The following is a 13415-nucleotide window of genomic DNA, read 5'->3' on the forward strand; positions in this document are numbered from 1 at the left end:
TTAACTTCTGCCAGAGTTCCCAAAGTCACGTGGAGACAGTCGTTTATCTCTCATCGGACATCGGCGATACTGTTCGTGGTGGTAGTGGTGGTGGTAGAGGTGGTGTTGGAGGTAGTGGTAGTGGTGGAGGTGGGTACTGGTGGAGGTGGTAGTGATTGGAGGTGGTAGAGGTGGAGGTGGTAGTGGTGGAGGTGATAGTGGTGGCAGTGCCAGAGGTGGTAGTGGTAGCAGTGGTGGTAGTGGCGGCAGTGGTGGTAGTGGTAGTTGTGGAGGTGGTAGTGGTGGACGTGGTAGTGGTGGTAGTGGTGGTAGAGTCAGAGGTGGTAGTGGTGGCGGTGGTAGCAGTGGTGGTAGTGGTGGTGGTAGTGATAGCAGTGGTGGTAGTGGCGGCAGTGGTGGTAGTGGTAGTTGTGGAGGTGGTAGTGGTGGACGTGGTAGTGGTAGTAGTGGTGGTAGAGTCAGAGGTGGTAGTGGTGGCGGTGGTAGCAGTGGTGGTAGTGGTGGTGGTAGTGGTGGCGGTGGTAGTGGTAGCAGTGGTGGTAGTGGTGGCAGTGGTGGTAGTGGTGGAGGTGGTAGTGGTAGCAGTGGTGGTAGTGGTAGCAGTGGTGGTAGTGTCAGAGGTGGTAGTGGTGGCGGTGGTAGTGGTAGCAGTGGTGGTAGTGGTGGTGGTAGTGGTGAAGGTGGTAGTGGTGGCAGTGCCAGAGGTGGTAGTGGTGGCGGTGGTAGTGGTAGCAGTGGTGGTAGTGGTGGTGGTGGTAGTGGCGGTAGTGGTGGTAGTGGTAGTGGTGGTAGTGGTGGTAGTGGTGGTGGTGGTAGTGGCGGTAGTGGTGGTAGTGGTGGTGGTAGTGGTGGCAGTGCCAGAGGTGGTAGTGGTGGCGGTGGTGGTGGTAGTGGTAGTGGTGGTAGTGGTGGTCGTGGTAGTGGTGGTGGTACTCGTGAAGGTAATGAGCGAAGGTGGCAGTCGTGGTGGGACGCGTGGACTGGAGTCAGGGCAATTCCACGCGCATTGAGAACCAAACCCACCGGCCCTTCCGCCGATTTGGCGAGCACGTTACCGATGCACAAAGATGACACACCAAACTATGGACCGTATCGTAAACCACCGTAGTCTGCGCTCCTTCAATGGACGAGGAGGAGGATCAAGACGACACGAACTCTCTTTCTCTCTCTCTCTCTTGCTGCTGAAGCCCTCTCGTCGTGGCTAACAGACGCGGGGAATGAGGCTCCTGGACGAATGGTCATAATGAACGAGGTGGTGGGTGGTGGAGCTCTAGGGGAGAGGGTGGTGGTGTTGGTGGTGGATTAATTCGAGCACTCGCTCACGAGGAGCCGCGATGGGGGTGGACACGCCGCCAGACAGGGTTCTCCACTCCGGTCCCGGATCCCGCGGGGTGACGGGCTTCGGGCGCGCACCCGCCGAGAGAAAGGTCCCCCGTATAGCCTCGAGCTGACAGTCGGGGCAAGTGCTTGCTGTTAGCGAGCACCTGCGCAGGTGGGCACGTCGCGCCAGCAAGGCGGAGTGGCCGACACCTACGCACCTGCCCGCCTCGCTCTCCCCGGGCCCTCGTGTTAACACACCGCATCCAGGTTCTCATTTGAGGCTGAGTCGACCTAGGGGGAGGCAGCGAGACCAGTTCCAAATACTCGCTGTCGCTTAATATCTGTTGTTAGCAGGAGTCGAATTCGGGTTGCTGCATTCGTAGCGCGGCGCGCTAAACCATTGCACCACTGCTCCCACTGCACTCACAAGCACAGGGAGAAGAGGGGGGGGCGCTAACCATTGTACCACCGCTCCCACTGCGCTCACGAGCACAGGGAGAAGAGGGGGGCGCTAACCATTGTACCACCGCTCCCACTACGCTCACAAGCACAGGGAGAAGAGAGGGGGGGTGGGGTGGTGGCGCGTTAACCATTGCACCACCGCTCCCACTGCGCTCACAAGCACAGGCGGGGGGCGGGGGGCGGGGGGCGCACTCGCCTCCCTCCCGCTGTGACGGGGGGGGGGGGGGGAGTTGTCGTTGTGTCTCTGTCGGTCTGTCCCACAAGCGTCACGGGGAGTCCCGGTCACTTTCCATTACAGACCGCTCAACTTCGCCGACTTTTAGCAACAACAACGACGACAACAACGACGACGACGACACTATTGTGCCGCGCTCATCTCATCGTGGGATTTTCATTATATTTGTCAGCGCGAGGTGTACATTTAGAGCCTCTTTTTATTAGTATGTATTAATATGACGTCTCTCCTCGGAGATGGAGGAACGATGAATTCAGCACGAGCTGCGTTGGATCGTTGCATGAGCAAAGATCCTCGCAGATGGCGGCGGATTTCTGGGGAGGCCTTCATCCAGCAGTGGATTGACATCACCCGTGATCACTCGGGCTGAACTTGAGCCAATTCTGTCCTGGTGGAAACTAGTTTCGCACCTGGCGCACACCACATCGAGTACACCACATCGCCATGACGATAGCCACGTGTCGACATGAGCGTCACAGCGACTCGGAAAATACGCGTCTTGAATTAAGCCCTCAATAATTACATTCGTTAAGCCTGTGTTGTTGTCAAAGGCGCAGGACTCCAATTAACTTCTCGCGACACCGCAAAAGACTTCCACTCGATTGCGCTCGAGAGAACACCTCTTGAAGGGTGTTTGGCCTTCTCTTCCACACTCGCCAAACGTCTCGGAAGAGGCGGGTGCACGCGCACTTTCACGCCACACCACGCGGCACACGTTTTCAAGTTTCAAGTGTATTTATTAGGTATAGCCATGTGAGCCATTCGGCTCTTGAATCGGGTGCAACCGCAACAAACAAAAAACAAAAACAAGAAAACATCTTAAAGTGACTATGTGACTATGTGCAAACTGAAAATCCAGGAAAAAAACCAGCAACAATTCCCGAAAAAGCACCATACACCAACGCTCTGTGCAAAAATCCCAGTGGGATGCAAGTCAAACAACAACAACAACTACAACCACGAGACAAATTGATGATGGACTGCACTGCGCTGTGTGTGTGCATCGCGATGTGGGGTCATGTCCGTTTGTTCCACTGCCGCGTCAGGATGTCGAAACTGCGACCTGCGGCCTGTAAGTCAGAGTGTGCTGACCATAGTGATGGGTTTTTACCCTTTTAACTAGTACAAAAACTGACACCTTAATACAAGGCATCATGTTTGCAATAACTACAACACAAGCAGTCAAAATGCAAACAAAAAGAAACAACTCTGATGATAATGATATGCACTGTCCTTGAAGTTGATTGGTCCACACCCGAGACAGCTTTTCTTAGAGCCTAGTCTCCATTGGTGTTGGACCAGATGACGCCAAAAGGCGTACAACTCAAAAACAGTGCACTATCAGAGTATGGAGAGCTCTGGGTAAGCATTTACACTATGAGACATCTCCTTTACCAGTGGCAAAATATAGTAATAGGTTTTACCCTTTCGACTGGTGCGAAAACTGACACCTTTATACAAGGCATGATGTTTGCAATAACCACAACACAAGCAGTCAAAATGCAAACAAAAAGAAACAACTCTGATGATGATAATGATATGCACTGTCCTTGACGTTGATTGGTCCACACCCAAGACAGCTTTTCTTAGAGCCTAGTCTCCATTGGTGTTGGACCAGATGACGCCAAAAGGCATATCATTATCATCATCAGAGTTGTTTGTTTTTGTTTGCATTTTGACTGCTTTTGTTGTGGTTATTGCAAACATGATGCCTTGTATAAAGGTATCAGTTTTTGTACCAGTTGAAAGGGTAAAAACCTATCACTATATTTTGCCACTGGTAAAGGAGATGTCTCATAGTGTGCTGACCATTACAGCGACGGCCGCATCCCCCGTATTGAAGCCATTCCTCAAATAAGAACGGCAATGATTCTCGGGAGCAGACACGATGGGCGAGCGGTTTATTTTCTTTTTTGGGGGGGCCAAAACCTGTGGCATGCTCCTGGCCCGATATATCACGGTGGGTGTCACGGTGGGTGTCACATTTGGTTTCACGGTGGGAGTCATGGTTGGTGTCACCGTGGGTGTCACGGTTGATGTCACGGTGGGTGTCACGGTAGGTGTCATAGTTGATGTCACGGTGGGTGTCACCGTGGGTGTCACAGTGGGTATCACCGTGGGTGTCACGGTTTGGTGTCACGCTGGGTATCACGGTAGATGTGACGGTGGGTGTCACAGTGAGTGTCACGGTGGCTGTTACGACGGCTGTCACGGTGCAGTGGTTACAAACTGAAACACGGCCCGGTGGCTCGCGCACCGATTGAGGAGGCGCGGTGTCGAGTTTCAAAGCGCCGGGGCAGGGAGCCGGGGGTGGGCGGGGGACAGGAAGACACTTCACGTAACCCTGGCTGTGAGCAATGTAAACAAATACGACCGCCTGGCACCGCGTGCGTTGCGGCCACACGGACTCAGTGGGAGAGAAACGTGGGCACGGCACGCCAACAGTTTGTTATTGATGTATTGCGTAAGAGAAACAACGAAGTATTACATTTCGATTTAAAGTTTTCGTGACTGCAGGGATTCATCTTCTTGGTTCTTTCGGTAAAGGCACGTAGAAGGGAAATAATAAAATAATAAAACGAAGTATTGCTTGACGTTTCCGAGTATCAGAGAACGCACGTGTGTGTGTGTTGTATGATGCTGATGATGATGGGGAGCGGCAGTGTAGCGGTTAGCGCGTTACGCTACGCACCCGACGACCCGAGTTCGATTCCCGCTCACGGCCAATACCAGTGACGATTATCTGAACCGGTCTTGAGCTTCTCCTAAGTCGACTCAGCCTCAAATGAGTACCTGGTGCGGTGTGCAAGCATCGCTACTGTTGAGACTAAGTTCGCTTGGGCGTGGGGCTGGCCAGACACCCCCTTGTGTGCCGTGATGATCTTCAGAGGTGCTCGCTAACAGCACTTTGTAAGTGTTGTGGCTTGGCTCTGCAACACACCGGTGTGCTGTACTAGTCACGAATTGGCATGTTCTGTTTACGTGACAAACCGTACGAGTTGGCTGTATCGGGTGGTGGCGGGTTTAACGACACAATAATATATTTTCTCGATCTAACCACAAAAAAACTGCATTATGAATGATGTTGGTCGAGAAAGCCGGCGTGTTAAACTAACAGCACTTCTCCCAACAGTGTGTTATGTCTATACGGGGAATCTTTGTCTTTGTGTGCATGTATGTTTGTTTGATGATGATTGTGTTCTACACACTCTACGCCCGTTTTAATACGACGTTAGTTTACACAACGATTGTTTCTGTGAAGGGAAAATCTGAATGTCGTTTTTTGTAAATGTCATCGTGATTTTGTCGATCGCTATCACCGTCGTGAACTCCGCTGCCTCGAGACTTCTAGCTCGTGACCTTCACGGAGGTTTTTACCTATCAGCAAATTGACAAATGACTTGGCAATGTGATGTAATGAAATATAAAATAGGTGGCAGGCATATTATATTATTATAACCATCATCATCAGTGTATTTAAATATAATCGTCATAGTGGTGGTGAATAACCTTCACTAAATGAGTAAATAAACACGATGTAATCATCGTCTATAAAAATTGTCATCATCATCACTGCCGACACTACATACAGCCCTGTACTCGACATCTGCGGTGGATGATAGTGTGTGTGTGTTTGTGTGTGCGTCTTCGTGTATGTGTGTCTGTGTGCGTGTCTGTGTGTGTGTCTGTATCTTGTGTGTATGTGTCTGTGTGCGTGTCTGTGTCTTCGTCTTTTGTGTCTGTGTGTGTGTGTGTGTCTGTGCCTCCCATCCAAATCCCATCTCCCCATCCCCCCCCCATCATTTCGACCCCACATTCCCCCCCACCCCGCCACTACCTCCCACGCGTCCCTGCTCCACCACCCCACTGCTCCCCCCCCCCCCCCCCCCCCGTGCACTCCCCGACACGAGCAGGTAGCCGAGAAGCGGCATTCACGCACGCGGTCCTCTCGGCCGGAGTCGCGTACGCCATCACGGCGGCGTGCAGCCAGGGCAACCTGAGCGAGTGCGGCTGCGACCGCGCCAAGCAGGGCTTCTACAACGCGCAGGAGGGCTGGCGCTGGGGCGGCTGCTCGGCCGACCTTCGCTACGGCCTCGAGTTCTCGCGACTCTTCGTGGACGCGCGCGAGGTCAAGCAGAACGCGCGCACGCTCATGAACCTGCACAACAACGCCGCAGGGCGCAAGGTGCGTGGCTGTGCGCGCGCGCGTTCGTGCGTGGTTTGCTTGTAGGTGATCGCTAACAGCGCTTGCCCCCCCCCCCCGTCCTCCCCCACCCCCCCATACGTTCGGTGAGGTTACACGTGGGGATGTTTGCCTGTGTAGCGTGGCTCTGGACACACACCTCCACGCATTGTGCGAAGCGCGGGGCTTCGTGTGTTCTCGCTAACAGCAGTCGCCACTGTTTGGCCGTGTCGGGTGGTGGAGGGTTACGACACATTTATAAATAGCGCGATCTAACCCAAAAACCTTTATTATGGACAAAAAAGGATGTTAAGGCTACACGGGGGAGGGGGGGGGGGTCTTTGTTTGGGGAGCGGTGGCGCAGTGGATGAGCACGCCCAGCTACGAGCCTGGCCACCCGAGTTCCATTCCTGCTCACGGGACAACTTCGGTGACGAATATATGAACGGGTTCTGGGCCTCCGCGAGGTAGACTCAGCCTGAAATGATTACCTGGTGTGGTGTGTAAAACGATCTTAATGAATTAATACAAATGTGCAACGCGCAACAAAAAAAGAACTAATTTTAAAGGACACTCAGAGACACGGAAACATCAGGGACGCTGTTGGCTACCCAGCCCCTCATCGTGTGCCACGTCGACCTTTCAAGGAGCTCCTTGACAGCACTTGCCCAGTCTCTTCAAGGCTGTCGGGTGGATCTTTGTCTTTGCCATACCGCTGAGCCACCTGGCAGGTGACGTGGATGTGTAAGCAAAGCGGTGCGGTGTAAACAGCGCTTTGTTGTACCAATTGCGCCCGCACCTCCGATTGGGACGGTTGGCAACGTACGGTGCGAAAGAAGTTCAACATACATGCTTTGGGCTGAACTGTGGTCCCCGCAAACCCAATGACAAGTACCTGTCCGTACGTGGGGGTCGACTTTTCAAGCGGGGCAGGGCTTATTCTTTGGTTCTTTCGGTGACTTAACCGAAAGAACCAAAGAATAATTCCTGCAGTCACAAAAGCTCCAAAATTAAGATCGGGGCAGGGCTGTCGTGGGGGGGAGGGGAAGGGGGGGGGGGGTGCGTGGGGGGTGGGGGGGGAATTTATTTTTCGGAGCTCAGTCCCGGACAGCTCCTGCCTAAAAATGAAGCCATTGTTGATTGGCTTCGTGAGTTGTGGGTTTATTTTTTTTTTCTTCCAAAAACATTGAGACGAGAGCTCGCGATCTGCCATGGTGGTATCCATTTCAATGTTCACCAATCTAGTCCGTTCAAACGCACATCGTAGTCGCACGCCGCACGCGCCTGATGATTGATAATTACAGTACGTCAAACACGCGCGCGCACGCACGAACGCACGCCGCGGCTTAATTTTCTCACTGAATACTTCCCGGGTCGTAGGTAAACTGGAGCAGGCATGCAACTCAAAAGCCACAGGCATAGCCTAGAGGTGTTAACTGGATGTGGTGGACAGACCCCGACTTAAACTAAGCCCCGGTTCGACTCGGAGATATAATTTACGCTGTCAAGCATTCATTAAACACATCACTCTAGAATTAACATCACTCAAGCACCACCTTGCTCTTTGTCTTCCCACGATGCCTTTCAATCAGCCGCCTCCGCACCACGTGGGTCGCAGACGACGACGACGACACGCGCTCACTTCGTTTACAGATCTCACTCTCGATTTGAATAGGAAAGGTTGACGTCAATCATCGTAGTGGGGTGCGGCGGTGGTGTAACGGGTCAGCAACACAAAAGTCTTCGCTTGGGTCTCCCAGCGCGGCATGGTGGTCTAATTGCGGCAGTAAAAATGAGGAACAACACAGCAGTTAGGCGACTGCGGGTCACGTGCGCTGGGGTAAAGTGCGGGGGTTATCCCACGTCTTCCAAGACGTCTGGCCAGCGTAGGAGAGTATAGCTCCCTCGAGTGGAGGACCTTCCGACAGCATTGGTGCGACAAAGCAAGTTTGCAGGGCTGCACCTTCACCTGTTCCTTGCACCTGACATTGTTGGCCACATTTCCAGTGAGGACCTCCTCCCTCCAATGTCCTCCAGGTGAGCGCAGCCTAATAGCAACTCACGCGGTGCTTTCATCTCGCCTGCACGGCCACGCGGATGGAGGTGGCCACCCACCCACCTCCTCCTCGTGAGACAGCGACATCTCGATGCCCTTGCAGCTCGTTCGCCCCTATGCTCCTTGACCGCTCTCGATAGGGGTCTCCTCTCCCCCTTATCACACCTGCAGGCCCATATCTGAATGAAGGCGCTCACGTGGCATGCAGGGAATTATAATACGCCTGTGGGGCCCTTTTTTCTCTGCAGGCGATTTCCCAAAACCGAGCACTCCTCCAGATCCAATCCAACGCAGGTGCTGAAATGTCTTGGGGGTGAAAACAAAAACAAGACCCGTCTCCAACTCCCCCCCCCCTCCCCGTGTGCGGGACCCCCTCACACACACTCCCTCGCTTGACCTCTCCCCCCCCCCCATTCTCCTACCTCTTCCCCTCGTCATTTTTTCGGCACAATGCCTATGTTTTCCGCAGCATTTAGCCGGCACAAAGCGGATCAGAGAGGGTCGACACCAACAGCGGTTTTGTAAGAAACACAAAAAAACATTTGTTTGACCCCCTCTCCTCCTTCACTCGTACGAGTGACGCCGCTATTAGCGATGCCTTCACCGCTCACCTCTCTGCCTCTCTCTGTCCACATGTCCCCCACCCACTCTCCCGGCCTCTCTCTCCACCCCACGCGGCCGCCAGGTGCTGGAGGAGAAGATGAAGCTGGAGTGCAAGTGCCACGGCGTGTCGGGCTCGTGCACCACCAAGACGTGCTGGACCACGCTGCCCAAGTTCCGCGAGGTGGGCTACGCGCTCAAGGACAAGTACGACGAGGCGGTGCACGTGGAGCCGGTGCGAGCCAGCCGCTACCGCTACCCAGTCTTCCTCAAGGTGAAGCGCTCGCGCGCCTACCGCAAGCCGCTCGACACGGAGCTCGTGTTCACCGAGCGCTCGCCCAACTACTGCGAGGAGGACCAGCTGACGGGCAGCGTGGGCACGCGCGGCCGCCTCTGCAACCGCACGTCGCCGCACGCCGACGGCTGCGACCTGCTGTGCTGCGGCCGCGGCTACAACACGCACCAGTACACGCGCGCGTGGCAGTGCAACTGCAAGTTCCACTGGTGCTGCTACGTGCGCTGCAGCACTTGCAGCGAGAGGACAGAGGAGTACACGTGCAAGTGACGGCGGCGGCGGCGGATCGCTCGCTCGCTCGCTCGCTCGCTGGGACGCTCGCCCCGACTCTTCCGCAGGCTCGATCGCTCGCCGGGTCGATTGTCGGACGTTGCCCCCCCCCCCCACCACGAGCATCGCTGACCAACAATCGTGCCCGGACAAAAGTGGCAGCGGATGTCGCTGCGCGATGGGACGGCTGTCGTTCCGCACCTGGCAGTTGCCCTCAACTCGCCCACCCCACCCCACTCACCACCCCACTCACCCCACTCACCACCCCACTCACCCCACTCACCACCCCACTCACCCCACTCACCACCCCACTCACCCCACTCACCACCCCACTCACCCCACTCACCACCCCACTCACCCCACTCACCACCCCACTCACCCCACTCACCACCCCACTCACCCCACTCACCACCCCACTCACCCCACTCACCACCCCACTCACCCCACTCACCACCCCACTCACCCCACTCACCACCCCACTCACCCCACTCACCACCCCACTCACCCCACTCACCCCACCCCACTCACCCCACTCACCACCCCACTCACCCCACTCACCACCCCACTCACCCCACTCACCCCACCCCACTCACCACCCCACTCACCCCACTCACCACCCCACTCACCCCACTCACCACCCCACTCACCCCACTCACCACCCCACTCACCCCACTCACCACCCCACTCACCCCACTCACCCCACCCCACTCACCACCCCACTCACCCCACTCACCACCCCACTCACCCCACCCCACTCACCACCCCACTCACCCCACTCACCACCCCACTCACCCCACCCCACTCACCACCCCACCCACCGACACCCTGTGTGATTGCCGACGCGAGGGAGCTCAGCAATCGGCTCCCGAGCCTGGGACAAAGTGGCCACTGAGATCTCAGCATGATGGGAGAGTGAGGAGTCGTCGACTGTTCCACATCGCTCACTGTGCCCTCCCCCTCCCCCATCACCACTGCCCCTCCAACCACACGCCGCTTCTCCGAGGACCCACAAATCCCGTATGTCGCCGGCACAGGGCGCAGCATCTCCCGGTGTCTCTCAGCGTCCCCCCGGCGAGCCTTTCGAACACGGGGGAGACGGGTGGACCCGACGGTCGTGTGTTTTAACAGGGGAAGGTGCGCACGCGGAAGGGCGTCGTACAAGACGAGATGCCCTCATTTGGGAAACGAGAGGAGGGCACAGTCGTGATCGTAGGAAGCGCGGGGCCCCGCGCGGCTTCGCCTTTGATTTGCACACCTCACCGACGGCGCTCGCAGAAGCCGAGCTTCGGGGGAACGAGCGAACCGCTTGCCCCGGCGATGGCCCTGGCGGTTCGCCGTGCGTGGGGTGCCGAAGACTGCCAGAGGCGAGCGGGAGGCCCTGCCGTGGTGGAGACATTGATTCGCCGACCTTGTGACATTTGAGTAGCGCGGTGGCGAGAAAAGCAGCAGGCCACAGATCCAGTCTCCGAGGCCGAGGGTCGTCAGGGCCCGTTGTGGTGTTGGATACAAAGCTATCGTTTTTTGGCTAGGGGGGGATTAAAAACACACATTATAAGCGTGTAATGTATAACGTGTTGCGACTTACTAATTCTTGACAGATTGTTTTCTAAAAAGAAATGTATAATTATTATATGATTATTGAAATGTTGCTAATTTGACTTATTTAGGAGCTTTGAATTGAACAAAACGTCACTCATTGCGGATAAATATGACCATAGCATGAGGCATTTTGTATCGATAAAAACAGTGAAACGTTATGCTACTGATTAAAAACGAGATGGCTGTGGGGGGGGGGGGGGGCGTCCCAATGTAAATGTTATTTTAGTTTGCGTCTCTCGACTTTTGCTAATAATCTCTTGCTCGCGTTAGGTTAATTTATTAAAACCGCTCGCGTCACGTCAAAGTTTGCGAAACGAACACTGTAAGCCACGGAGATCCTGGACACGTGTGCACCCCCCCCGCCCCCCGCGATAAAAACACACTGACAAATGTTTTGTCTGCGCTCGAGATTATTATTATTTTATTATAAAAAAAAAATCGCAGTCTGCATGTCGTTTGCGAAAAAGCCAACGCTTTTTTTCTTTTTTTTGTATGATTCGTAACTGTATATTTTCTTGTTTGGATGATTTATTGAGCGGCGAGCGCGGACCGACTAACCCGGCGATGAAACGACAAAAAAATGTTGCCGTCGTCATGGTTCTTATCGGCTTGAAAATGGGGTGGAGCGCTGACATGGGCGCTTTGGATTTTTGTAATTTTTTCATTAGGGCTTTTTTTGTAATTTATATGTTTGAAGTCTAAGCGGTACAGGGTGGCTTGTGTCTGCGGCCTGCAGAGTGATACCACTTGCACAAAATGGTCATCTGTCCGTACTTACAAAGGGCTACTGTAAGATACCTTTCCACGCTAGCGATGTAATTATATATTTAGCGAGAGAATATTTTTATATAAATATTTTATTTATACCTTTTTTTTGTCCTCTAATTTCCCTCCCCACCCTCACCCCACCCTTATTCCCGCCGTGCCACGAACCCACTCGCCCCTCCTGGATTTTGACCTCTCGGCGAGCGAAAACAAAAAGGCCCCCGACGGTGGCTTCGTTTTGCGCACACGACGACACTTCGAGGGGCTGATTCCAGTGAGACGTTGCCACCTGACACGCTGCCACCACCTCCGACCGGAGACGCCCGCTTGCAGTTATCCTCAAGTGGACCCGTGTCCCCCTTCCGTAGTGATATCTGCTTTGAAGGTCAAAGGACATTGGCCCGAGCCGGTTCTCTCAGCAGTCGTTGGCCACGTTGCTTCGTAAAAGCTTGTGGGGACCCGGGTTCAACAACCTGCGATTTGGGCTATTGAGTTGTGTTTTTCGGTGGGGCCTCTGTGCAAAACGCCGAATGAAAGCCACCTCTCAGTCCCAGGGCAAACTGCCCCAACCTCCACCCTCACCTCCCCGACTGCCCCAATCCCCATGGCCCTGCTCCTGTCAATGATGGCACTTGAGACTAATTGAAAAAAATAAAAAATAATCGTTTAAATTACACATTAGCTTTAAAACAATTAATACCATGCACCGTGGCAGCGCAGTGTAGACGTACATGGCAATAATGAACGTGCATGTCAGGCGAATAAAAAAATGTAATTCGTCGTTTTACAATTTTATTTCAACGGGACTTCTCGAACGACACGCACCATGACCCCCCACCATGGTTCGCATGTTCACAGTTGGCAATCTTCTCCAATGACAAAAAACAAAACAAAATTCAGCACCCGCACACTACCCACCCCCGATGCTTTGGAAAACGTCGAAAACATCTGTACGTTGGTGGGCCGTAAGGAAGGGGAGTTTCATCAGTCCCGCGTTAAACGAGAAACCTGCCTTTAATTTTCCTTCTAGATTTGAAGCTTTCGTGACTGCAATGATTCATATTCTTAGTTTTTTTCGGTAAAGTCACGTAGGTAAAACATCAAAATTAATAAAAATAAAATAAAATAAAAAATCACGACGTTTCGGAGGCAACACAAGTCTCCGTCATCAGGTGGGACCGTCCCACAGGCGGCATCCGTTGGTTTCATCTTGAGCCACACATCCAGGTCACCGTCCAAATCTCGAGGATGGAGTCGGATGTAAAATCAGAGTCAGGCTCTTTATTAAGACTGGAAGAATCCGATGAGCTATGAAGCTCTTTGTCACGGATGTCCAGTAGGGGCGGGTCGGTACGTTACAACAGCAAACGATGCACACAAAAAACGGATAGGAGTGCAAAGTACAGGAACGCTAAGCAAGTCACTCAAAATAAATAAAGTGTGGAGGTGACATTAAAGCACATTTGTGCGTTCATCAGTTTCGTCTTTCTTAAAAAGAAAAATGAAAAAAACGATTGCCCACCTAGTAAGGGGCTGTTATTTGTTTTTTTATGTATTTTCTTCGAAATATATCGTCTCTGGTCGATGTCACAAAACCCTAAATGTTTAAATTTGCTGCTGATAATTGCGC

General features: G+C 53.6%; 1 protein-coding gene across 1 annotated transcript in view; it reads left to right on the forward strand.

Moving 5' to 3' along the window:
* The window catches only part of LOC144730104 (protein Wnt-7b-like), a 30385-nt gene extending 20671 nt beyond the window's left edge, over window positions 1–9714 (forward strand). The window contains exons 3-4 of the mRNA XM_078610666.1: window positions 5932–6203; window positions 8942–9714. Coding sequence (XP_078466792.1) covers window positions 5932–6203; window positions 8942–9421 — 752 coding nt within the window. The 3' untranslated portion in view covers window positions 9422–9714. The remainder of the gene's footprint in view (window positions 1–5931; window positions 6204–8941) is intronic.
* Window positions 9715–13415: the final 3701 nt, after the last annotated feature.

This window comes from Lampetra planeri, chromosome 34 (genome assembly GCF_965212315.1).
Source record: "Lampetra planeri chromosome 34, kcLamPlan1.2.h2, whole genome shotgun sequence".
In the NCBI taxonomy this organism is placed as follows: Eukaryota; Metazoa; Chordata; class Hyperoartia; order Petromyzontiformes; family Petromyzontidae; genus Lampetra; species Lampetra planeri.